Source organism: Gossypium arboreum, chromosome 3 (assembly GCF_025698485.1).
Source record: "Gossypium arboreum isolate Shixiya-1 chromosome 3, ASM2569848v2, whole genome shotgun sequence".
NCBI lineage: Eukaryota > Viridiplantae > Streptophyta > Magnoliopsida > Malvales > Malvaceae > Gossypium > Gossypium arboreum.
The window spans coordinates 9,956,716-9,984,216 of NC_069072.1; the positions used below are offsets into that span (position 1 = coordinate 9,956,716).

Consider the following 27,501-nt stretch of genomic DNA (forward strand, 5'->3'; position numbering starts at 1 on the left):
AATTGGATCATTCCAATTTCCTATACTTTTCAAAATTTGAAATTTCAGTTTTTATGAAAATGACAATCGTTAATCTATTAACTGGATTTTAGTGAATAATATGTGAAAATAATTAGCTGACATGACATTATATATATGGTAATATGTTTGTCGCCAGTGGCATAACTAGGGGCTGATAAGGCCCCTGACCCCCCTGAAATAAAAAATTTTCATTTAGGTCCTTTAAAATTTTTAAAATAGTACATGTAAAATTGTACTTTGGCATCTCTAAAAATGATACAATTTTAATTTGATCATTTAAAATTATAAAAATATAGGCTATTAAAATAGTAAAATTAAATTTTTAGTATCGTAAAAATTATAATTTAATTTCACCATTTAAAAGATATTTTTGGTTTTGCCCTATTTATCGCATCAATTTTAAAATTAATAAAATATAACTTAATAAATTTAAGGTGTGAATTTTAAATTTAAAAATATAAAATTAAAATAACTAAATTAAAATATAAAAATTAAATCCATAACTAAATATGCATATATATATATATATATTAATAGCAGAATTTAACCTATATTTTGAGTAAGAAACTAACAGTATATTTTGATCTGAAAGAAATCTAAGAAGCCCGAGCGTGAGTCAGCATAGAGTTAATTCTAGTATAAAACAAAAAGCAAACGCAATTTTACCAACCAAAGAAAGAATCTAAAACCTTTGGAGCTTACCGTGAATGCCCCCCTCTTACTCTCCGCATTTCCTTCCTTTCTCTTCACAATTTCTCACCCACACCATAAAACCCTCACTCTTTTCTCCGACGATGAAGGATCGGCCTCCGTCCTTGTACGGCGCCGTCTACGTCCCTCCCCACCACCGTCTCATCTCATCTCCTAACAACCAAAATGCTACCAAGAACTCCTCCGCCCCCGCGATTCTCTCCAAGCTTCGCGACCACCAAAACACACCCATTTTGAACGCTAAGGGCACTGCTTCTCCTCCTTCTTTGCCACACTTACAACAGCAACAGCAACAGCAACAGCAAGGGACTTATAATAACAATAATGGTAGTAAAAGCAGTAATAATCAAAATGCACAGTATAATTCGGCTTACTGTCTGGGGATTTCCGAGAATGTCTCTGATCGCCAGCTGGATTTGTCTTTGCAATCGGTTAGTTCTCTTCATACTTAACATATTTCCATTCGGCAATTTTTCCTGTAAAATGAAGTTCTTGTGTTTGATTGTTTATTGGCGGAAATTAAATTCTTGTTTTTTGGCGTCGGGTTAGGCTAATTTAATTCTTTGTTTTAAAAGATATCACACTTTATGTGGTTCGTTTCTCATATTCATAGCAATGAAGGTTTCCGATTTCTGGTAATGAGAAAACAAGTTGAAAATATTTCCTGGCTTTAGAAGTAAAGTAAGTGGAATTGGGATATGATTTCCGTAGGTCAGAACTGCATGCCTTTCTGAAAGTTCTTGAGGCATTGCATTGCTTCTGGGCCTTTGACTTGGGATCAATAAGAAAAAGTAACCATTTAAGCCGTCCTTTTAATATTTCAAATGGTGAACATTTGATGGAGCTAAAAAAAGTAAAATGAGTGGCGAGCACTTTCAGTTTGGAGTTATATATGATTAATTGAAAATATTGTTGCTGAGGATTACTAATTTGCTTGTTCTGAATAGCTTATCTGGATACCTTTTTGGACTGAAATGTCCTCAGATTATGGCTTTGACCTATGTGCAACCATGCATGAGGATAAAATTTAAGATTATAACCAAGTGAATTTCACTCTAAATATCACTCCTAATAAACTCAAGACTAATACTATGCTAAAGCCCATCGTGTGTGGCTTGGTCACATTAACATTATGTTTGGATTGAGAAGATAGGCATGAAAGGGAAGTGGGGAAAGGGGGGACACTTTGTTTCCCTCTTGTTTGGATAACTTTTAGAGTAGAGTAAGCTTAAGCCAGGAATTACCTATATCATCCTTTTCCCTAACAAATGTGATGTTTCAATTCCCCAAATTGGTCGGAAAAGAGGGAAAGGAAAGCCAAAAGACATTTTAAAGTTTGGTACGTGCATATTACCCTTTCTATATTCATCCTAAACTCTCTGAATTCCTGCACAGCTGTATGTAATCATATTTCCTTGTGTTGAAGTTTCTTCATCTAGTTGTTTGGCAATCCAAACAAAGTGGCAATGTCACATGTGAAGTATACAACGCATCTAAAACTTATTAACCAATTCTTAGTACTCATTTTTCATTTTTCTTTCATGGAAGTAGTCATATATATGAATGTGACCAACTCTTTTCACGTAGACTACTTGTTTCTCCATTAAGAAAAGTTACCATGTGAAAATTTAAATCATGGTAATTCTTTTATTCTCATTTGACTTGTAATCTTTCTTCTTTTCTTTAATTTGGCGTAAAACTTGTATAATGCACTCTTTTCTTTCCACTATTTAACAGAACAATGAATGTGAACATCCCCTCCCCTCACTTATTTTAGTTGTACCAACAAGGGAAGCATGTATAATTTCATTTGCTTTCTTTTCCTTTCCTTTACTGACTTATATCCAAATAGTGTTAGGGATGCCCATGTTGTTGCCTATATATGATGTTGTTGCAGTCAGCTACTTGCAAAATAAGGGTGTAGATTAGTAATATTTTTCTTCATGGGATTTAAATTTTAGGATTCATTATGGAGGCTTTTACTCTATTAATCCTTTGAGGTTAAGTATATATTGTGTTGTGAGAACTAACCACGTAATATATGCATACATATAATTTGATGATAAATACAGGTATGTTTACATCTCTTTGCAGTTTGGCTTTAACAACATTTTAAAATTTTATCATTAATGATAAAATAATGGGTTTTTCTCTTTAAAACTTTTTTGCTTTTGTTTTAATTCCCAATTCAATGAAGAGCGAAGATTGTAGCTTGACCACCTTTGTTGGTTTTGGAATTTGTGACAATAAGAGATTCCCTAACTCACAATCAGTTGATTGCTAAGATTCTTTCTATTTTTATGTCTGTCCTCTTTTCTTTATAAACAATGTTTAGTTGCAATGTATGGACTGCACAAAAATTATCATATACATTTAAAATAGATGAAGTTGAACCTTGCTGGTAATGGGGTGTCATTTTATTGTAACAGCAGAACAAACTCCTGATGCTGATTGAATGATGCGGCAGCATTCTAGAACTTATTTAAATTGGTTATCATGATATGACTTCTTTATATTTCCTGTCTTCAATTTACAGTTTGTAGTTATGTCTTTTCCTTTTCACATTAAGGGGTCATGTGACTAGTATCTTAGGTTTTAATGAGTTTGATTGGATCAGTTTTTGTGTATCCAAGGACTAGGAGTAAAAGCTGCTGTGAACGTAGCATCAGTTGGTGTTTGTCCTACTTATGGAATAGCTTTTCTACTGCAAAAGTAAAAGCTCTCTGGTTCTCAAAATTTGAGGTTTTTAGCTTATGCGGGACACCCATTTGGTCTTCTAGAGGAAGCTATAAATCAGGGTTCTCCAAAAAGTGCTAAATGTTTAATGACAAATATTTAAAGAAATATTCTTACACTCTTTCTTATATTTCTATATTTTTTTCATGAAATTATAGAGACATCATATTATTTGACATTCATTGTTGTTATTTAACCTCGTTTTTCTATTGAAATTACTTTTTTTTTGTTTAAAGTGACAATTATCTCTTTCTTTATTTTTTCTTCATCTAAAAACGTGTAATTTATTAGAATAAGTTGAATATTTTACTTTTTACCTGTTAAAATATATAAAAGAAAACTAGATCTTAACCTTTAATATTCTATAGCACTTCTGCATTAATGTTGCTAAATGCATTTTTAACTTCTTTTTACAGATCTTTTGGAACTGCTTGACTCAAACAACATGTCTTACAGAAATAGCAGCAAGACCAAACAGACCATAGATAGTCTTCTACAAACACTAGGCAACTGTAGTGGGATCTTATTTATTAATGCCTCAATAAACCCTTTTGTTCTTGTTCCAACTTCAATTTTTTGCCTTTGTTCTGTTTATGTTTTATTATTGTACTATTTTTTTTTTTGGCTACTGCATTGTTTACCGTTTCTACTTCTGTATTACGCGAATAAATAAGCCCACTTTAGCTGAAGCAAAAGCATTGACTAATTTCTTCATTATTGCATGTAAAGCTTGAGATTATGTGTTAAGATATATATGTCCCTGATACTTCTAGGATTTGGCTTTTAAATGAGCTCATTCATCAGTACTAATGATTAGTAATTCCCTTAAACCTTCATAAAAGAAAAAAAATAAGGAAAAAATAGAAGATGCATTAAGATGTGTTTATCAAGGGTGAGATGAGATCATTGGGAGAATGTTCCTATAGTGTTTTTTTATAAGTTATTAATTTGTATCTTAACTTTTCTGTTCAAATTTTGTTGTTAACTTGAGCTTTGTTGCATGAAGGCTGTTATAATTTCATTTCTGCATGCTTCGTTTTCCAGGGTACCTTCGATGAAGCTAACATTGAAGAGTGGAAGCAAAAGCTAGCCATGCTACTACATGATGATGGGAAACAGGAGTTAGTATCAAGGGAGAAGAAGGACAGGCGAGACTTTGAGCAAATAGCAGCTTTGGCAAGCAGAATGGGTTTGTATAGGTATCTCTGTTGATCAAAATAGATGTTTTTGTACATAAATGCTCTTAGTTATGTGGGGATTCTCATTGCAAATTATGTTTGACAGCCATCTTTATTCCAAAGTTGCTGTCTTCAGTAAGGTTCCCCTGCCTAACTACAGATTTGACCTGGATGATAAGCGTCCACAGAGGGAGGTACTCCTGCAATTTCTTTCATCTATGCTCTCCTTTATGAAACACCAATACTATGATGCTATCTTCTAATATTGGTTTTGTATCCTTATCAGGCCTTCAACGTATTGGATATTTACCCATAATGTACTCATTACCTAAAACATAAAAAGTTGGTTTTGTTCCATTCTTATGCTTTAAGTGGGACTATATGTTGACTGATACATGCAGAAAATGAACACAACTCTTGTCCTGTTTAATATTTACTCTAAAGTTGTAATTTAGCAAATAGTTGTTAATCAACAAATTTAAGGGAAAAAATTAATAGAGAAATCTTAAAATTATTCTGAGACCACATGTTATTCTTCTTTTAATAGTGTTATTTTTCATGGATTTTAAACATGTACTTTTGTTGGATTTATCACACTAGCACATATACTGTTAACTAGTAATAAGGTGACAAGTATTGACCCACGAGGATTAATACCTAAATCTTACTAAGTACTGAAATTCATAATTAAGTTTTTATTCAAAAAATCAATTAATTCTAAAATCTGAAACTAATTTTGATACGGACCTTTGTAGAACCACACCCCAAAAGCTAGCTATTGAGGTTGGAGAGCCTAGCTCGATATAAACCTCGGCAGGAAATCCCATACTTCCCGAGTGAGTTCCAAGTCCCATACCTTGCAATTGGCACATAACAAATTTAGCAAACTAATACTAAATCAAACTGTAACAAGGTTTTGAGTTTCTTATGAAATAAAGAACACAAGATCATGCCTTCACTTTAAATCTCATTGAAATCTTATAGTCTCCAAAAATACCCTAAAATGTCCTGAAGTAAAGGTCCAAAGGCTTCACAGCGCGACCTTTCCTAGTGAGGCCAACATAAGAAATCTGTGGGTTCTTTATCACATGGCTGCTGCAGTGCTGCTCAAGGGAGCTGCAGCTGCAGTGCCACAATATTTGTTCTGACAAATTGGGAAATATTTCATGCGAACTTCATAGCGAAGTTGTAGAAGGGGAATTACATACTTCAATGAGCATATTTCTCATAAAACTAGAAATGGTGCGCCATGCTGAAATTTTACTAAGATGTATTTTTATAGTTTTGGAGATACTATTCTTAATGGACATCATAATATTATGTTTGAAATATTATTAAACATGAACACTTGGCAATCAACATGTTTGGTTTGCTGAATTAATATTCCTAGAAATTCATAAATATAAGAATGTTTTTTTTGAATTAAAATAAATATAAGAATTTCCTTTTCTCAATATGAATATTTTACTATAATAGAAAGAATTATGAATAATTATTTAAATAAAATCTCAGTGTCATAAATCACTTTAAAAACATTAAAAAGAAAAGTATATGATTATAATTATAATTATTATGTTATATGGTAAGTTGTGCATAGTGGAAAAAATTCACTATCGCTATTGCTAAAATGGTTGTGATAGCATTTTTTATGTATGCAATCATGATAAACGTGACGTGACTGAAAATGCGTTCACATTTGTGATCACAATTTTGAACCTAGCTTTGTATGTATATCTTTGGGTTTGTCACTTATCCCAGCTTTAGGCTGTCCTAGCTTTTGGAAGTTACCATATTGTTGTGTTCGTAGTTCGATACCTTCTACCCATTATGTTCTCTGGTGGTGCTTGTTAGTGTACCTTTTGTTGACTTTGATAGCGCAGTTCTCTTATATGTATAATATTGAGGCCTTTTGTATTTGATGACAGATGAGCTTAAATTTTGGTTTGTTGAAGAGAGTCAATGCCTATCTTGGAGAGTACCTTTCTAAAAAGTCTAGGAATAAGGAAAGCTTTTCGGATAATTGTTTTTCAAGATCAAGCAGTAATAGCAGTATAGTTACTGAAGAAGGACTTTTTGAGCAGCCAGAGCCTTTAGCATCTGGCACAGCTGTTATGGAGAAAATTCTTTTGCGGAGAAGTTCACTGCTGCGTGATCAGCAACAAGCGTGGCAGGTTCATTTTACCTTGATGATTGTACATATAGATATTTGCTATTGCCTAGTTATAGCATCTCATATCTGCCCATTATATTAGAATATTGATGATTGTTCTGCTGCACTGCTATTTTATTATTGGCTAAAACATAAAAAAGACTTGAACTTAAATTGAATCTATCACATGAGACCTTATCCTTTGTAATCAATTTAAGTCCTTATCTGTTATTTATGTCCAATTAAGCTTGCTTGAAATATGAAACTGCTATATTACATGAATCCACTATGTGATATAATCTGCCACGTGCCAGATGAGGTGGAGAAAAAATAATTTCAATATATTGGTTGGGAGGAAATTGTTTCTTTACTATTTAATTTTTTATTCAAGGACGGGTATCTGCTTTATAATTGTTTCTTTATGGTCATGTGGGTCATGTGGCAGTTTCTCATTCTAAGAAGGCTTGATTGGGTGCAAATAATAGTTAAGGGGCTCAAATAATCATATGATAAAAGGAGAGTTGGAGTGATAGATTTAATCAAGTACCACCTTTTTGATTGAGTACTTCTTTGGGCATAGTACCTAAATATACTCATTAAATTTACCCAAAATTGGAATAAGTCCCCCATCTTTCCTTGATATTCTATTTCAGTACAGTGAAAACCTCAATTTTGATGATGGGTGCAATTTAGCTAACTAGGTAACATTCCAATGTCCATTAATATCTTTTTACTTGTTTCTCTCCTCTCTTTCCTTATCTTTTCTCTTTTGTCCTCTGAATTTCTTTCTATTCTTTATGCCAACAATACCTCATTGTCATCTGCCACAATTGTACAAGGGATCTTAAGGCCTTAACAAGAAATTGGCTGGATTTGGCTTCTAAGGTTAGAATAGCCTTGGCTGGTTTGAACTATTTTGATTGTGTTTTCCACTTCATTCATGTTTGTAGGAGTCTCTTGAAGGAAGAGAAATGCTAGAATTCCGTCAAAATCTTCCTGCTTATAAAGAGAAAGATACCATATTGATTGCCATTTTACAGAATCAGGTGTGTTAATTTTAGAAGTTCTTTGAGTTTAGTTGCTTGCTTCTGCAGGAATTAGTGGTAAAAGACTGTTGTATTCATGAACATATTGGGTTCCATTGGAGCAGAAATGAGCTGGGTTACTCATGCATGCTCAACTCGTTAAGAAACACTACTTGGATTGTTATTTAACTAATGAATTGACCTTGAGGCTATATTATCTTTTGTTAGTTAAATGAGCTGGGTCACTCATACAGGCTCAACTCATTAAGAAACACTACTCATACAGGCTCAACTTGTTAAGAAACACCACTTCAGTTATGTAGACATGTTATATTTTTCTTATATGTTTTGTAGTAACAAAAAGAAACGTGTTTTGCAGGTTGTTATTATCTCAGGTGAAACAGGATGTGGCAAGACCACACAAATTCCCCAATTTATTTTAGAATCTGAGATAGATTCTGCGCGCGGAGCTTTTTGTAGCATTATATGTACGCAACCTAGGCGAATATCTGCTATATCTGTTTCAGAAAGAGTTGCTTCAGAAAGAGGAGAGAAATTGGGTGAATCTGTTAGTTTCTAAGAAATAGCTGCCTAGGACATTTGCCTAATCTGTTACATTCTTTGTTTAAAACATTTTTTTTTAAAGAAAATTGGGTAATGTTTCTCATTATTGGCTTTATTTGAAGGTTGGATATAAAGTACGGCTTGAGGGTATTAAAGGGAGGGATACCCGTCTTCTCTTTTGCACAACAGGCATTTTGTTGAGAAGGCTACTAGTTGATAGAAATTTAAAAGGTGTAACTCATGTCATTGTGGATGAGATTCATGAACGAGGGATGAACGAAGGTAATATGTGAAATTGGTGTCTTAGTTTTATAGTCAGTGAAAAATGTTTCTAATATAATATTTAAAATGTCAGATTTCCTACTCATTGTCCTTAAAGATCTCCTTCCTCGCCGCCCAGAATTAAAGCTGATTTTGATGAGTGCAACTTTGGATGCTGAGCTTTTCTCCTCGTATTTTGATGGGGCACCTTTAATCCACATTCCAGTAAGTTGCAAACTCAGTTCCACCAATAGTTTCATTTCGAGAGGCAGATTTATTTGGATCCATTTGCCACTCTACTGGCTTTTAATTGAAGTGCTTTTTATGAATGAGCTAGTTGAGATATGACGAAAGATATTTAAACGACATTGAAATTTGTATACATAAGATTGTTGTCATATTTTTTTTCTTCTTTTTTAACCTTCCTACTTTTTTCAAAATGTGGAAGAACTTTCTTTATAAGTATCTATAAATTTTTAATTTCATTACATTTGTGCTTTAAGATATTAATGGAACACTTTTGACTCAGATAATTGGTTATTGTCTTTTGTCCTTTGCTACAGATGGGTAATTACTCGTGATATCTTTAGCTAGTTTGATTAGCTGCTGAACCTTATGCCATTTTTATGTTTTGTCTGCTTTTGATCAGTTCCTTGTTATGTTTAAACTAATTTAATATATATTAGGGCCTTAATTCTCCCTTTTATTCTGATTCTAAACTTTCACAGTGATGGCATAAATCTTCTATGTTTCACCTGTCTCCCATATCTCCATTTTGCAGGTTGTTGTTATGTTTTTCTTTTTCGGCCTTTTCCTAATTGATCTTTCTTTTGGCCTTCAGTTTCTTCTGATAAGAGAGATTTTTGCTTTCCATAGTTTTCTGTCATGTTTAAATTAGACTTTTGATATTCTTTTTTGTCAATTTTCAAAGCATGCATTCAGAATATATGTCACTTGTTTAAGGTCTTCTAGATTTGACTTGCTTTCTGGTGGGGTTATCCAGAATTTGAAATGTATTGCTGATTTTTTTTTCTTGTTCTATTTAGGGTTTTACGTACCCAGTTCGAACACATTTTTTGGAGAATATTTTGGAAATGACAGGTTATAGGTTGACTCCATCTAATCAAATTGATGATTATGGACAAGAAAGAATGTGGAAAATGAGTAAGCAAGCCCCGAGAAAGAGGAAGAGCCAAATTGTCTCTTCTGTTGAGGTATGCAAACTTCTTTTTAATGTTGTAAAAACCGAACTGGACCGGTTTGTCTGATTGGTTCAATTGGGAACTGGTGGCCTGTTCGATTTGGTACATATAAAAATACCTAAGAGTTGAGAACTGATAGAAAACTGGTTCAACCCATAAAAAACCAGTTTAACCGGTAAAGGACTCGATTAAACTGGTAGAAACCTGATTCATTATTTTCTTTGGGACTAAAAACCGGTTCTTTTATTGATTTTATATAATGTGCTTATATATAATGTGCCTGTCTGAATTGGTGTTACGAGTCAATTCGAAACAAACTCAGTCTGCAAAATTACTTAAAAACAATTAAATAGAAATAATAAATATTAATATAATGGTGTTTTCGTCTTTTAGTAATGTTTAAATAAAACATCTAAAAATAAAATATCTAAAGATCGAACTTGAGCTTAAAAAGAATTTATTTACAAGTATCTTACCACTTTATCTATGATTTAACTGTTGACTAAATCTTTTATAAATATAATTTAATATTTAAGTTTTTCTTTCACCCATGATGTGGGTGTGACAAAATATAGTATATATTAAATGCCATATTAAGGCCATATATGTTAATTACTTAAAATCATATATTTAATGGTTTGACATGTGACCCGTAGGTCTCACCGATACATCCAGTTTGGTTTTTTATTCATTGCTTGTTGCTGCTTTTGGAATACTGCACTCTATGATTCCTTTCTTTTTTTCTTTATTTTGAAAATATATAATAGGATGCGCTCCGGGCAGCTGATTTTAAGGATTTCAGCCGTCAGACTCAGGAGTCTTTGTCATGTTGGAATCCTGATTGTATTGGTTTTAATCTCATAGAATATCTTTTATCCTATATCTGTGAGAATGAGAGGCCCGGTGCAGTTCTAGTCTTTATGACTGGGTGGGATGACATAAGTTCTCTGAAGGATAAGCTGCAAGCTCATCCAATCCTTGGAGATCCTAGTCGAGTTTTGCTACTTACTTGCCATGGTTCTATGGCGAGTTCTGAGCAGGTAATCTTCATTCTTTGTTTAGCATATATTCTAAGATGGTGTGTCTGGCTAGCATTTTTTGCCATTCTTCCTTCCTATCCATAATTTAATTCTAAATAAGTTTTTTTTTTTTTTGGATTCTTGCAGAAGTTAATTTTCGAAGAGCCTGAAGATGGAGTGAGGAAAATAGTATTAACTACTAATATTGCTGAGACAAGCATAACAATTAATGATGTTGTTTTTGTTCTTGATTGTGGAAAGGCCAAGGAGACATCGTACGACGCATTGAATAACACTCCTTGTTTGCTACCATCATGGGTTTCCAAGGTTTCTACTCAACAAGTAAGGCTACCATCTGATTGCATGTATGATCTCTAATCTATGTTGAGGTTAAAACTGACTGTTAATAATTTGTCTTCCCTCTTTCATAAAAGTTGTCTAATATAATTTGACTCTTGTTGAATGTTCATTTTATGACCTTTAATATGAAGATTTGTTTCTTACTTTTTGTTAAGAATACTTTGCTGGGCTATTAATAATTTGCACTAGGTGCTTTTTGGGGGATGAATCTTTTTCTTCTACGAGTAATTGAAATAAAATTTGTCAAATAAATCAATTTCTTAGAGGACATGAATGCTAATAGGTTGCACAAGATCTTTGTATACTGCATCTTTGTGTCAAATGTGAAACATGCGGAACGAGAGAAATAGTTAAATATTGAGTTTCTGGTTGGCTTGTATGTGTCTTTTGTATGGCTTCTAAACTCTCATGAATCTTCAATCTTCAAGGGGCAGGGTTTAGTGTGGTCCAGTTTATCCAACAAAAGATGCATTTTTTTTTCATTTGTTGTTCAATACGCATGATGTTCTTATGTTCCCCTATTTGTTGTTGAATATTCAAACATTGAGAAACCAAGGAGTTTGTTATTGTCCCTTTTTCACTATTAAAGGTGTGATTAATGAAAAAAAAATAAAAGCTACAAGAAACTAAAGAGAGCTTCTGTTAGGTTTTTTTTTTTTTCTTTGCACTTGTCACCTTACAAAAGTGTGCATAGGCGTAGTATGCCTCACCCGAAAGGCATTGAGGTGCTTGTTTTGTCTAGCACTAAGACATAGTGCCTAGGCAGCACCTAGGTGCTCACATTAATAACATTGATTGCCCTTTTGCCCATGGTGAACTTTTTCTCTAGTGTTTGTTGCTATTGATTCAAGTTCAGCTATTTTTTTCATTTTCATCACCTTAACAAGATTCCTCTTTGATTGTATGATCGTTTCAAGAATCTTCTAGAAAATGAGTTGTTTGCTTCTAGCCAAACATGTTCATCTTTCTTGACTCTTGAAATGACTTGTCGTTGTGGGTTTTAGTCTTTTGTTTCTTATCTGTGTTGAATTGGAATGCTAAGCATCTAATGCAAGTTTTATTTGAGACTAAGATATGTATGAATATACGGTATATCTATACTTTTTGCTTACAGAAGAACTGCCATTAGATAGATGATCTAATTGTATAATTTCTATTGCTCATGCATTTGGCAGTTGTTAAAAACAAGTGAGTTTGCTATAAGAATTTACTGAAAAGTAGAGAAACAAAGAATATTGAGTAATGCAAGCTAGAAAAATATGCCGAGAAAGTTGTAAGGTAGGCTAGAGCGAGAGTATAAAAGTATTTTTGATAGGTTGGAGTTAAAAGATGGAGATAAAGATATCTATAGGTTTGTTTGGATGAGTGAGGAAAAGATTAGAGATGGAGGGATGATATAACCTGAGGCATTCAAGATGAAACGCCTTGGTCTGTTTTATTTATTGGTGACATTGTATTGGTTAATAAGACTAAAAAAGAGGTTAATACCATGTTAGAGTTGTGGAACAAACATGAGAAACTTAGGGACTTAGATTGAGTATGTGCAGTGAACATTTAGTAAAAGGAGGAATAATGATCAAGAGGGTGATCACGCTTGATGATCAAGTGATACCATTAGCAGTGTGCTTTAAGTACAAAGAGGTGATAATTCAAAGCAGATTGGTGGAGATGTTAACCGTTGAATAAAGCTTGGGTTTGAAGAAGTGAAATTGGAGTTTTGCTTGATTGCAATATTCTTTTGAGTTTGAAGTGGAAGTTCTTCGGCTTAGCTATATTCTACAAAATTTTGGATTAATATGAACATATATAGAAGATCAGTGTAGCTAAGATGCTGATACTAAGATGGATGTGTTGTAAGAATAGAAAGAATGAAGCTGAAAATGATGATATTTGTCTTCAAGTTGGGATAGCTTTTATTGAGGATACGTTGAGAAAATCATTTATGATAGTTTGGTCATTAGATGAAGATTGAGGGATGCACCTATTAGAAGGTTAGAGCAAATCGACACTGCATAGGGTAAAAGGTTGGAGGGACACTAAAACGGACATTGTTCAAGGTGATAAATAATGATATGAAACTATTAGAACTTGAAGAGAGGATGATGGTTAATGTAAATGATTGAAGGCAGTTTGTGTACCAATATAAATTTTTCTATGTCTCGTCCTTTTGTAACCAGCCTCAAATATGTGGGGCAAGGCTTGTTGGTTTGGTTTATGCATTTGACAGCCAGTTTCCATTGATTTCTCCTTCTTCTTTCCTTTTTTTTATGTGTTCACTGGAAAGAAACTCGTAAATGAAACAAGCCATTCTTGCTGCTTGCCAGTTATTTACCTTTATGTTGATTAATGTATTGTTTTGTACCTGCATGTCTATATAGAGAAGAGGAAGAGCTGGCCGAGTGCAGCCTGGAGAGTGTCACCATCTCTATCCTCGATGTGTATATGATGCCTTCACTGAATATCAATTACCTGAAATTTTGAGAACACCTTTGCAGTCTCTTTGTCTGCAAATCAAAAGTTTGAAACTCGGAAGTATATCTGAATTCCTATCAAGGGCATTGCAGTCACCAAAGTTACTGGCGGTAGTACTCGATTTGATATCTTGGATTTACTTTTATTGTAATATTAATGCCTTACCAAAAATCTTTCATTTTGCACCTTATAAATTTCAGATTATGTCAGTATTGAAGGTCTTATTTGCCACCTTTGCATGAATGTAGACTGTTCTGTACTCTTATGTTCCTCCCAAAATGTTTTTATTTATTAAACTCTGACTGTAGGTTCAAAATGCCATTGAATATTTAAAAGTCATCGGGGCCTTGGATGAGAATGAAAATCTGACTGTGCTGGGTTTGTGAACACATATTTTTGCTTTTCCATATTAAAGTTCTTTAGTTTTGGTAATTTATTTGTAACTGTACCCTCATTTAGTTCAACGTACATGACTGACAGGGCGTTATTTGACTATGCTTCCAATGGAGCCAAAACTTGGGAAGATGCTCATCCTTGGTGCTATTCTTAATTGCCTGGATCCTGTGTTGACTATTGTTGCTGGTCTTAGTGTTAGAGATCCTTTTTTGACACCATTAGACAAGAAAGATGTAAGTCAGCTTTGCTTTTATCATTTGCATCGTTTTGTGGGATTGTAGCCTGAGCGTGAGCCTTCTATTCTTTACTCTTTCTTTTTGGTTGAGTCTATTTATTTCGATTGATTGCATATCTGCTGGTAAATTTTGGAGATGTTGGTTATTTGTTGTTTGAACAATGGTGTAGTAGTTCCGGATTGGGTTTTTGTATTGTATCTTTCATTAAAGGCTTGTTGTTGGCTTAACTTTCTGAAATTGCAGTTTAATGCTTAGTGGCATAAACAGTTTTCCTTTTATAGCTATAAGAGTGCTTGATCCAATAGAGTTCCTAATGGCAGTTAAGGTGCATGAAAACAAGAAACTATTTTCTGGGTGCAAATGAAAAATAAAAAGTAAAAAGAATGATTACTTCAAGGTTGTATGGTTTTGGTCAAATATTATGAATTGTTAAAATTACATAACAAAGAATGATTAAACTCTGTTACTGTACTGCCAGCTTCATTGCCTTCTCTTTTTGGTATTTATGTCATCATTACTTAATTGATCAACTGATAAAAGCTGGAAATTTCACTTCTAAAGGTCTTTGCTTGTGGTGCAATGTTATAAGAGCAGACTGAACAAATAACTGTTTTTCTTCCAACCAAAAGCTACTCTAATTAACGACACGTTACTGAACCAAATAAACCCTAGGAAAACACACACAAAAAAACAGACTTTACCATGAGAAACAAAAATAATACCATGAGACTAACTAGAGAAACACATGCTATATTAAGATTGTAACCTTATTATTCTCAAGGCGCTGCCTTATTTCCCTTGAAATGAAAGTTAAGGAGAATCTTATGCGGACCACTTGTACTTCATATCATGTAGAATGGTCGGAAGCTCAATTATCTGTTGTATCTAAGAGATTTTGTTCTCTTAAAGTGCAGTAATTATAGTGATTATTAATATTTGAACTGCAAATGGTCTGTCAAAATCAGACTAGTATGGATTTTTTAATCCTTACTTTACTTATATGCTAAGAACCTACTTTTAATCTTTTGGAACTGTTTAAGCTTCAAATTTTGAATAACAAAGAGGTATTTTTAAGGTATCTTATGATGGCCATTGCATTCAAAGTTACATATTCACTAGGCTACCTTGCTCTTGATTAATCCCTTTTTGTTTTTGGTACATGTGATGAAGTCTGATGTGAGATTCTAACCTTATACCTTAATCTTCTTAAACACGTATAACAATTGCTAGGTTGATACTGGGTCGTTATTTATTTAAAGGTGTTAAATACATCCTAAGAACTTGCATATCTTGTGTGGATTGACCATCAGACTGTATGGCTTGGCTTTTGACTGTTCTTTGGTCTTTAATATTTTTATTAGAAGTTTATTGGGAACGGTGTATTAAGTATTAAAAATAGAATCCTTAGAAGCATAATGATTAAATGAGTTTAAAATTTGTATGGGGTCCTTTTGGTTTGCAGTGAGTTTGTGCCAAAACAAATAAAATAGGGTGGTGTAGGATTTGCAAAGAGAACTGTTGCAGACTCTAGGTCATGGAGTGTCGTGGCTGGCAGAAAGATCGGAAGCTTAAAGTGAGAACTTGGAATAGCATGGAAACAATTACCTAGAGTGACTTGTGGGAATTAGGAAAGAAAACGTTGGGGTGGTTGGAGTGTTGCTTGTGAAGGGTAACCAAGTACTAGTGAGTACATGGAGATTGTATGGAACTTGCTTGCTTCTAAAATGAGCCTCGAAAACCTGATAATGTAGACTTGAGGTGTAACTAGTACAGCCAATAGAAATATGTAGGTCATTTTCATTAAAGTGATGAATAATGAATTCTAAATTGATGGTTAAGAACTAATTCTTTCGCAACAGTTAATGAATATGGAGGAAAACCATCTGTGGAATAGCACACTAGAGGCACTCTTATACTCCAGAGGATGGTTGAGGGATACCTTTACAAACTCCACGTCTGAGCTACCTGGGCAAAGTCTCTATGACATGCCTTGGTGCAGAATTAACCAAAACCTTGCCACTTGTTCCCGGGCTTAATCCACTGGCATGGTTGCAAGTCATTCCGCAAGATATAATTAGGGACAGTTTTAAATTAGTAAAATCATAATTTTCAAATATCATCTACAAATTAAAATAACCAAAAGAGCTGGAGACTGAATCACATTGACTTCTTCTGAAAGGAACTTGCCTATAAAGGTCCAAATATTATATCACATATGACAGATCTTTTGTCCTCCTTGCAGCTTGCAGAGGCTGCAAAGTTGCAATTTTCCCATGATCATAGTGACCACCTTGCACTTGTCCGGGCTTACGAGGGCTGGAAAGAAGCCGAGAAAGACCTTGCTGGATATGATTATTGCTGGAAAAATTTTCTTTCTGCACAATCAATGAAGGCAATTGATTCTCTTAGGGAGGAGTTTCTTTCATTGCTCAAGGATACCGGTCTTATTGACAGCTATGCAACTAGCTGTAATGGCTGGAGCTATGATCAGCATCTCAGCCGAGCAGTTATTTGTTATGGGCTTTATCCTGGAATTTGCTCTGTCGTGGTGAGTTTTTAGTTTCTTTATTTCTACTTTTGTATACCAAACCTCATCAAAGTGGGGACCTTATATTAAAATTATACTTGGCTTGCTGATTAAATATTATGGCTACTTACCGTGCACATACAACATTATAAGGATAGTCCTCTGCTTTGAACTAAAGAGGCTAAATTGTGACCTGTTTCCTCTAATTTGCAGTTTGCATGTTTTTCCCTCTAATAATTTCCTTGAGTGTTAACATGGACTAATGTGCAGCATAATGAGAAATCATTTTCACTGAAAACTATGGAGGATGGACCTGTACTTCTTTACTCGGTAAGTCTGCTTCTAGTTGTTGACTCTTTGCTGCTAATTACTGTGTCACTAAGTTAGTTGATATACTTAGTTCTCTTCCGTATTAGCATTCATGTGATAATGTACAATCATATTTTATAGAACTCTGTTAATGCTCGGGAATCTAGAATTCCGTATCCTTGGCTGGTTTTCAATGAGAAGATAAAAGTGAACTCTGTTTTCCTGCGGGATTCAACAGCTGTCTCTGATTCAGTGCTTCTCCTGTTTGGTGGTAGCATCTCAAGAGGAGATGTTGTAAGATTTTCTCCTCTGTCTAAAATTATTACTAGATGTTTTGTTTCTTCAAGTAACATGTCTTTTTTTGTTTGTAATTTTCTGCAATTATTTTCGATAACTGGTGGTTTAGTGAAATTCTATTCTTGCTCTAATAGGATGGACACTTGAAGATGTTGGGAGGGTATTTAGAATTTTTCATGCAACCTGCTATAGCTGAAAAATATCTAAGTTTAAGGAGAGAATTTGATGAGCTGATTCAAAATAAAGTAAGTTGAGAGCTCAGACAAACCAAATTTCCCTTAGCTGGTTCTATTCTGCCTATTTTGTTTCTGCCGTTTCCTTTATTTCCTATAACTTGCCCATGTGGAAAAAATCTTTAAGCTCCTGCTTGATAAACATATTCCGTTCTAGTTCATTTTTAGATCTTAAATTTTAATAAATTCATTCCTACTAATCAACCTTGGTGAATTTGGGCAGTTACTGAATCCCCAAATGGTCCTACATCTTCATCATGAGCTCATTTCTGCAATACGGTTGCTGGTTTCTGAGGATCAGTGTGATGGAAGATTTGTATTTGGCCGTCCAGACCTTAAACCATCAAATATGCCTGTTGCTCCACCACAACGTTCTTTGATTTCAAGGACAGAGAGTGGTCCCGGGGGTGATAATTCTAAAAGTCGGCTCCAAACACTGGTCACTAGGGCAGGATATGCTGCGCCAACCTACAAGACAAGTCAATTGGAAAACAATCAGTTCCAAGCTACGGTTGAGTTCAATGGTATGCAAATCATAGGGCAGCCTTGCAACAACAAGAAGAGTGCGGAAAAGGATGCTGCAGCTGAGGCTTTGCAGTGGCTGATGAGTGGTACCTGGACAGGCCATGAGTATATCAATTATACGTCGATGTTTCTGAAGAAAAGCAAGAGGGATAACTGATCTAAAATGGCTCGACCTTCCATTGAGGGTTTTGTGTGGAACAATGATCCCAGCAGATGTGTTCAAACGTTATTTGTTCTTTTGGCATGGTTATATTGCCCCTTTTTTCTGTGGAAAACAAAGTAATTGCATTGCGGCATGGAAAGCCAAGACTTTAACCACAATTTTGAAATTTTCGGCTGCCATCATACTGATGCTTTTACCAACAAAAGCAGGCCCATGGTGGAGCTTTAATCTTTGATTGCGACCTGTAAGCCGGCTACTGACAAAGGCTGAGTGGATTAGGATTGACCTGCTTCATGGTGCTGATCTTAGATTGGAGCAATCAATTACGTTAGTTTTTTTGTGGGGCAACACTAAATTCAAATACTACTCAGGGTCAGAAAATGTACATAAACAAGTAGGAAAATTGGCTGATTGTTCTACATTACTTTATGCTAGAGTTCATCTATTTTTGAGTTACAATTCTTATCTGTATATAATTTTGATAAAATGCTGTTGCTAGGTATTTACTCGTGAGAAATACGTTATCAATTCATTTCATTTTTGAGATCCATACTTATATTTATTTTTTTCCTTTTTGGGCTAGATTGGTGCCTCTTCAGATTGTTCGCCCTGGGGCGGTCATTCACCCTCTCTCAGGTTTGAACATTGTCCCATTGAGCAACAAAACCTGGATAAAGTTTATATATATACACGTAAATATTATATAATATATGTTTTGAACTTAGATGAATCTAAAAATAATACATTTTGAATAAAATAGCTACCAACAAGGAAACACCAGAAATAACTTTGCTCAGGTTTTTTTTTTTTCTTTGATAATTAACGGATGAGTTATTTCAAGATGGTGTTAATTCTATTTTAAGGCAAGCTGGTTGACTTAAGTTAATGTTTGGCGGTTGCATCATTCTGTCTGCTCAAAGGCATTCTCACTCATCTTTGTGAGAACTCGGCGATGTCCAATCCTCTTTTCAGAGTTTAGGAGTCAACACTGAAATGTTCTTTCTTCGGATAAAACTACGCTAGATCCTCTTCATCAAAGATGAGCATGGATAGATGATTGATATTTCTTGTTTTCAATTTTCTTTTAATTTTAGAATTAAAACGAATGTTAGGAAACATAATAAAAACATTGCACAAAACTAAACCTTGACTTGGGAGAAAGTGTATAAGAAAATAGTTTTACCATTTTTATTTTGAAATATAAATAATACATATGATTTTTTTAATATAAATGTAGTATACTTAATGTAAAAAATATTAAACTGATTATATTTTATTAAATATTAAATATTAAATATTAAAATAAATTATCTTTTAAAATAAAAGAGAGATTCAAATTACTATATGTAGTTTTATTGAAAACAATCTAAAATAATATAAAATATTATATTAATAAGATTAAAATTAAAAAAATTAAACTTAAAATTTACTTTTATCAAACAACATAATTATATTTAGTAACTATATTTATTAATTCACCAAACAATTTTTAATATAAATTCAATAATTATAAAATTTAGTAGAAAAATTCAATACTTAAACTTTTAATTTATCAAACACACTTCAATTTCTTGAAAAACTTTTTATTGGGATTAAACGATTTTTTTAAAACCTTATGGTTTTGAAAAAATAATTTAATTCACTTATCGCTAAATCCTTTTAAGCATTAGGTTATTTGCCTAGGTTTAAAAGTTTGCTTCAAATATAAGAGGATTTGAATAGAAAAATTGAAGTGTATCCTTCATGTCTATATTACAATCCATAAAACTGATATTTTCAAGGTTTGCGGCTGTCCCTTTTAATGATATCATCTTTAGAGTTTAAATCTGAATTCTCTCATAGGGAATGCAATGTCCCTCAGCACTTGGTTATTTATGGTTATATATTAACCTATCATAAAAACACATGTTTGTGATATTACATACAAGTTTCATCCTAATCAAGGTTAGAATAATCTTCGACAACTTCAAGAAAAAGTTATAATACACAATATGATGTGTGAGAAAATAATTATATAACACATTAATAAAAAATTAACATAAAAATAAAAGGGAGTGAATGTTATAGTGTTTTGAGTTCATATCCGATCAAATCATATTTTTAAAAATTTTATATAGAAATACAAAATATCTTCAAAATATCCTATCGAATCATATTTTTAAATTTTTTTATATAAAAATATAAAATATCTTTAAAATAATATTTATTTATTTTGTAAGAATAATATATTTTAATAATTTCACAATTGAGTTTTAACCCATTAAGGATACCACAAGTTTAATTTATAGTTGAATTTTTTGCAAATTTCATTTATCATTGTTCGTATCCCATCTTTTTAATTCAACAAAAACAAAACAACTTTTTACCCTAATTTATTGAATTATATAAAAATATTAATGATTTAAAATTTGAAATTTTATATAAAAATATATTAAGTTATAAAAAATTATTTATTTTATTGTCCATTTAAACATAGTCTAAATCAATGCTTTTCATTTTTTTTCATTTAACCTCCAATCATATATATTAAAGGGATAATTTCATATTTGATACCTGCACTTTTAAAAAAAAATTAAATGTAATATCTATACCTTGAAAATGTCCAATGTGGTATATGAACTATCAATGTGTCTTATTATTTTTAATGGAAATTTCTTTGGAGAATAAGACCATTTACTTAAATAGAGAATGATTTAAATAAAATTAACACCAAGTACTATAATAAAACACATATTGATAGTTTTGGTAGTACATTGGACATTTCTAATGTACATATACCATATTAAACATTTTATGAAAATACAAATACCATAATAAAATATATATTGATAGCTCAAATATTACATTAAATATTTTTAAAATATACGTGACACGTTAAACATTTAATGAAATACAGACATTATTCCTATATTAAAAGTAAGGTTTTAGCAAAGAAGGAAACAAGCTTAGATGGCTTAGTTAAAACTACAAGAAGTAAACATTTTACTTAATGAAATGTAACTACATTTCATGTCACTTAATTTAGCATCAATTTTCTTATAAATAATTAATATTTAATTTTAATCAAATTACATCATCCAATTTTTTATTAACAAAATAAATCAAGTAATTTCATAAAATAATTAGCTAGAAAACATACGTGACATGAAATCTCAAATTTGATCACATAAGTCACAGTTTTTATAAAATTATATTGTTAATAATAGAAATTTGATGATATAGTTTAATGAAATTAAAAGTTTTGACTTATATAAAACTGATGTTAGGTTCAATGACCTATAATGTAATTTACCCAAGCAATTCAAAATTACCTATAAAATACATTCACAATCACTAAATTAAAAAAATATCATCTAATCTTTTTTAATTAAAAGGAAGATTGAATCATGGAGAAGAGGAAGAAGAAGAATTAAAAAATATCAGGAGTTTTTATAATTTTAAAGGTTTTATTTTAATTTATTTTATTAAATAATTTTTTTATTTATGATTAAATATCATGCTTAATTAATTGATTGCAACCAACTTTTAACCAAGCAAATGGTTACATCAAAAGACAATGAAATAAGATTAATTAGCACATTTGACAAAAAAAAAAAACCCCACTTAAGGAAATTATTCTTAATTCTATGTTTTTAAAATAAATAATTAAAATTACATTAGTTTATTATAATGGTTTTTTTAAGACAATGTCTAAAATTATTTAGTCTCTTTTAACTAATAAATAGGAAGATAATATTCTTATATCGGCAACAATGTCCATGTTAATCGAGTTAAAACTCAATCAATTATTAAATCATATATTTTAAATAAGTTAAATAGGGTCTTTTATTTCAAAAAAATTAATTTTTTTATTTTAATTTCATAATTGATTGGTGTAATATTTTAAAACAAAAAATACTCTATGTAATTAAAAATTAATATTAAAATTCACTTGAATTTAAAATTTTAAAAATAAAAATAAATTCTTAAAAATAAAAATATTCTGAGTTTAAAGCTAATATTTATAAAATTTGAAGATATTACTACACCAAAACCCAAAATCTATAATAACTAAAACCCAAATTTAGAGTAGAATCTAATTTCTATTCCAATTTTCAAATCAATCCCATACTGCGCATATCTGCAAGTGAGTCCTCCAAACTATTAAAGTAACGAATCATCATCCCTATCCCACCACCTTTACCCTCCATTCTAAAATGAAATTTCTCTCATCTAATTTTTGAAGCTTCAGTCTCTTGTCCATGTTGATTCAACTCCGCTTCCCATTTGACTCCTCCTAAGAACTGAAATTCATTGTGTTGCTTTATTATTATTTCTCCCCCAAATCTTTTCTATTTATTTTTCACTTTTTAGGCCAATTATATTTTCAATTATTATCTATATCAATTAAAAATAAAAAAGGTTCAGCTTTTTGGGTTTTAAAGAACAGCGGTGAGTTAATATTAACTGAGTTCTATTCTGATAAAACACTTTTTTTTAAAATAAAAACCAATGAGTTAATAAGGTTAGTCTAAAAAAATATTTCAAAATTCATATTCGGATGAAAAAGAAGAAAGTTTAAACACATTCATAAACAAATCTATTTATTACCTGTATTTTTGGATCAGTTTATTGTAATTAAATTCTGAATTTTTTTAAATTAAGTTGATATCAAGTAAACACTAAAGAGAATGTAGATAATATAAAGAAAATTCATAAACCCCGCAGGGATTATTACTAATTTAGTCTAAAGCAAGTTAAGGCAGTAGCAGAAGTCAGGGTCGTAGTTTGCAGTCAGTCTACGTGCAGTGTTCCAATTTGTTGTTTTTTTGTTTGCAGTAACAAATGCATGTCGTACTCACGTGAGGGGATGCGTCCTCTCAAGTTTTGCTTTCGTTGGCACATATAACTTTTCCTACCAAAAGCCAACCTCTTTCATCTTTCCCTTGTCTCCCGCATTTTCGTAAGTGAGCGACGCTGTTCAAGCTTAAAGAGAGAAGGGCATCATGGTAGACTCGCTGAAGAACAGCATGGAAGAGAATTTGATTCCCAAGTTGGAGAACGAGGAGAAAAGTAATCGGCGGCTAAGTTGGACTGCTTTCGTTGAAGAAATAAAAAGGGTGGGTTACCTTGCAGGGCCTATGGTAGCCGTGACTTTATCACAGTACCTATTGCAAGTTATATCAACGATGATGGTGGGTCATCTGGGTGAGCTTGCTCTCTCTAGCTCTGCCATTGCCATATCTCTCGCCGGAGTCACCGGTTTTAGTCTTCTTGTAAGTCAATTTGCACTTTTCTTTCTACTTTAAATAAAGTTAATATTGACAGTATATTAACATGGTGTTGTGCATTGTCGTATTGATAGTGACGTTTTAAATAATCTGATTGTCAAATTTTACGTCTCTTTGTTTGTATCTTCTCTTATTCTAATTGGTTCTGAACATCCACCGAATTTCTTCACACTTTTCAATACTTCCTACTGTTTTGGGTGGCTATTCAACACCAAAATTAGATATTTCCTCGTTTAAGATGGTTGTATCCAATTCAAAGTAGGATTCTGTCAACCTAACCATGGTTCATATAGAGTTTGGTCATCTGGAAATTGATGTCAATCTAACCAATGATTTTAGTCAAGTGGAAATTTTTGTCATATCATTTGCATTTGGATTGTCTCTTTGTGGTTGGATCTGTTGACTCCCAATCACATGTTTTCCGTCTATATTTTTATATTTATAAGCCTTTATTTAATTGTTCTGGACCTCTCGGGATTACTGTTAAATACGACTCCTATTTTCAGTTAAATTTAAAAAATAGTTTTTTAATTAAACTCTGTTTATTTGTTTCAATCAAACACTGATTAGTTTAGATTATTTTATTATTATTTGATCTATGAATTTAGCCTATAAATAGACTCTTTTACAACCTTAGAAAATACACCAATTAGAGATTAGAACTCATAACACATTTAGAGAATTTTATGTTTACGTTTTGTGGGTTCTTTGTTTTTGGGTTTTAGTTTTTATTTCCATCTTTTGTACTCTTCGTTCTTTTGCCATTATAGTAAAATTATCTTTGCCCGTGGTTTTTTATCCTCTTTGGAAGGGTTTTTCCACGTTAAATTTGTGTGTTCAATTTCTCAATTTATTCTGCTATTTTCTTGTTCGTTACTTAATCGGGTTAAAATCATAACAATTACATTAATTAACTAGTGGACAGTAAAAGTATAGAGAATGGGTGCAGTCATACATGGTTTCCAAAACAAATTATTTAAGCAAAAGAGTCATCTCTTGTTTTTTGTTGTTCGGCTTATTCGAAGTGGCTCTCCATATGATCGAATAAGTTTTTATTATTTGTTGATTGCAGTTGTGCTTACTGTTCAGGAAAGGAACCATCTAACATTTTAGCTTAAAAAGTAACATTACCGTATTAAACTTTTAGCTTTGTGCAATGAACATATGACTAAATCTGCCATAGCATGAGTTGGACAATCTAATGAACTTCTGGCTTGTATAACATGTTCACAGAAAATAGTTGATTCTTGCAGTTCAATCACGTAGTTACTCAATTAGTTTAACAAATAAAAGAAAGAAATCCAATAATTGAATGATTGGTTTGCCGCTGAGTCTAGATCAGTTGATACAGTAAAGATCACCACTACCTGAACTTATATAATTTCCTAAAATTTGTAATTTGAATGTTATTATCAGCTAGGAATGGCATGTGCATTGGAAACGCTGTGTGGACAAGCTTATGGAGCTGAACAATACCAAAAACTGGGAATCCATACCTACACTGCTATATTTTGTTTGATCTTAGTATGCATCCCTCTGTCGGTCCTATGGTTATATATGGGAAGGCTACTTGTATTCGTTGGTCAAGATCCCTTAATTTCACAAGAAGCCGGTAAATTCATTCTGTGGCTTATCCCAGCACTCTTTGCCTATGCTACTTTTCAACCGCTTGTTCGCTACTTTCAAACGCAGAGTTTGATAACTCCCATGCTCATATGCTCTTGTGCTAGTCTTGTAGTACATATACCTCTATGTTGGGCTTTGGTATTCAAGTCTGGATTAGAAAATATAGGAGGAGCATTAGCAATTAGTATCTCAAATTGGTTAAATGCGATTTTCCTTGCACTTTACATGTGGTACTCTCCCACCTGTACAAAAACTCGTGCCCCCGTAACAATGGAATTATTCCAAGGAATTAGAGAGTTTTTCCGATTTGCTATCCCTTCAGCTGTTATGATCTGGTCTGTTATCTCCTCTTTGCGTCACCTGAATATATATGCCTAAGCTGTTGACGATCCTTAATGTCTTCTTATTTGAACAATTGCAGCCTTGAATGGTGGTCATTTGAGCTACTTATCCTGCTATCTGGGCTTTTACCAAATCCAGAGCTGGAAACATCCGTCTTGTCTGTGTGGTACGTTCAGTTGCTATTGTTTTCGATTGATGCATCTTGTACCAGCCGAAGCTTAATTGGATATTGTAATTTTATGAATTTTCAATTCCATTGACTTATAATTATTCTACTAATAAGTTTTTCAACTTTCCCAAGCAGTCTCAACACCATTGCAACACTTTATGCCATACCATATGGACTTGGTGCTGCAGCAAGGTTTGCCCTGATATGCATGCATAGACCTATTTTGTAATTGTTTACTGATTACAATTACAACTTTCTCAAACCAAAATAATTTAACTAAGAATAATTTTCAATTTGTGTATACAGTACTAGAGTTTCTAATGAACTAGGTGCAGGGAAACCCCAAGCAGCACGTGTAGCTGTGTATGCTGCTCTAATGATTACAGTTTTCGAGACCCTTATAGTTAGTGGAAGCCTATTTGCAAGCCGACGTGTCTTTGGTTATGTTTATAGCAACGAGAAGGAAGTGGTGGATTATGTGACAACCATGGCTCCCTTGGTTTGTGTGTCTGTTATTCTTGACAGCTTGCAGGGGGTTCTTTCAGGTTAAACTCGTTATCCTCATGGTGAACAATTGGTATATTTCCATGTGATGAAGAATTATAGTAGTAGTCATACAAATGGTTACATGCTTGGATCAGGTATTGCAAGGGGATGTGGATGGCAGCATGTAGGAGCTTATGTCAACCTGGGAGCATTTTATCTTGTTGGAATCCCAGTCGCTGCCATCCTTGCCTTCTGGTTACAGTTGAAAGGGGTTGGCTTGTGGATCGGTGTACAATCTGGGGCTTTCACCCAAACAATTCTGCTTGCCATTGTTACAAGTTGCATAAATTGGGAAAATCAAGTTTGTCATCCATTCTCAAAATCTTTTATAAACATAACCGAAAACAAAATCTTTTATAGCTTGATTATTTATTTTCATGCCAAAGGTTAGACTGGAAAAACAAAATTTGATTGGACTAATATTAAGAAGTTCAACTACTATTATTTGTTCAGCATTTTTACACTAGTAACTGTGCCTTCTAATAGATTGTTTACACTGAATTGACTTTGCTTGGTTTAGTCTCAATCTCTAATTTTTTTACGATAACTGCAGGCAATTAAAGCAAGGGAAAGGCTATTCCAAGGAAGCTCTTCAATAGAGTACGGGACTATGTAAGCAAGCAAGCAAAATTAATGAGATTACTGCAGTAATAGGGAATGCTGATTGAATAAAATTGGGTTTTGATCCTACTCGTGCTCTCCTGAAATGCTTTAAGGCAAACTGAACCATGATTCATTTTATTATTAGTAAACTTTAAGTGAATTGGGATACCAGTTATCTAACAAATTTAAGTGAAATAACTGTTTTTTTTTTTCAAAAGATGCTAACCTTCACCATTCCTCCATACTTATAGAGTCTTCCTCAATCTCTAGCAGCTCACCACATCTCTAGGAGGCTCGAACCCTTGTTTTCTTGAAAATCCCTCTAGTGGCTTGCCTGCCAAGTTGCCCTCACTATTGCACACCCGAAAGACCACTTTCAGCACGTACAGGCGATCTGTGACATAAAACTATTCTTTATTGCATTTTATGTCAAGACAATCTTTACCTTAAAACATGTCCTAATTAAGCGTTGTCATGTCTAACATCTCCTCCTAGTCAAACATTGTCTTGTCTAGATAAGCATATCTTCTTTTTCATTTTTAGGCATCATTGTAATAGATT

General features: G+C 32.9%; 2 protein-coding genes across 3 annotated transcripts; both read left to right on the forward strand.

The window, feature by feature from the left end:
• The first annotated feature begins 604 nt into the window (after positions 1 to 604).
• Positions 605 to 18,901, forward strand: LOC108456824 (DExH-box ATP-dependent RNA helicase DExH5, mitochondrial). Its single transcript, XM_017755515.2, has 19 exons — positions 605 to 1,163; positions 4,513 to 4,667; positions 4,753 to 4,840; positions 6,572 to 6,817; positions 7,746 to 7,841; positions 8,200 to 8,388; positions 8,507 to 8,666; positions 8,740 to 8,870; positions 9,692 to 9,859; positions 10,615 to 10,887; positions 11,014 to 11,208; positions 13,605 to 13,808; positions 14,007 to 14,076; positions 14,179 to 14,327; positions 16,573 to 16,878; positions 17,128 to 17,187; positions 17,308 to 17,460; positions 17,598 to 17,708; positions 17,920 to 18,901. Exons 1-19 carry the CDS (start codon positions 729 to 731, stop codon positions 18,376 to 18,378), a joined length of 3,648 nt encoding a protein of 1,215 aa, XP_017611004.1. The 5' UTR covers positions 605 to 728; the 3' UTR covers positions 18,379 to 18,901.
• Positions 18,902 to 23,041: 4,140 nt separating this feature from the next.
• On the forward strand, positions 23,042 to 27,157 carry LOC108454842 (protein DETOXIFICATION 12-like). Of its 2 annotated transcripts, none has more exons than XM_053025504.1 (7): positions 23,042 to 23,639; positions 25,071 to 25,615; positions 25,702 to 25,788; positions 25,924 to 25,983; positions 26,098 to 26,336; positions 26,433 to 26,638; positions 26,891 to 27,157. In XM_053025504.1, exons 1-7 carry the CDS (start codon positions 23,370 to 23,372, stop codon positions 26,951 to 26,953), a joined length of 1,470 nt encoding a protein of 489 aa, XP_052881464.1. In that variant the 5' UTR covers positions 23,042 to 23,369; the 3' UTR covers positions 26,954 to 27,157. The 2 variants fall into 2 exon arrangements, with proteins under 2 accessions (XP_052881464.1, XP_017608931.1); XM_017753442.2 differs by having other exon boundaries at positions 25,927 to 25,983.
• The last annotated feature ends 344 nt before the right edge of the window (positions 27,158 to 27,501 follow it).

Bases quoted from the DNA above. Each gene is read 5' to 3' on its own strand.
- LOC108456824 (XM_017755515.2), top strand. From the start codon at position 729: ATGCCCCCCTCTTACTCTCCGCATTTCCTTCCTTTCTCTTCACAATTT. The intron at 4,668-4,752 runs GTATCTCTGTTG...TATGTTTGACAG, and splicing joins AGCAGAATGGGTTTGTATAG to CCATCTTTATTCCAAAGTTG. The intron at 17,461-17,597 runs GTAAGATTTTCT...TTGCTCTAATAG, and splicing joins GCATCTCAAGAGGAGATGTT to GATGGACACTTGAAGATGTT.
- LOC108454842 (XM_053025504.1), top strand. From the start codon at position 23,370: ATGGTAGACTCGCTGAAGAACAGCATGGAAGAGAATTTGATTCCCAAG. The intron at 23,640-25,070 runs GTAAGTCAATTT...TGTTATTATCAG, and splicing joins TCACCGGTTTTAGTCTTCTT to CTAGGAATGGCATGTGCATT. The intron at 25,984-26,097 runs GTTTGCCCTGAT...TTGTGTATACAG, and splicing joins GGACTTGGTGCTGCAGCAAG to TACTAGAGTTTCTAATGAAC.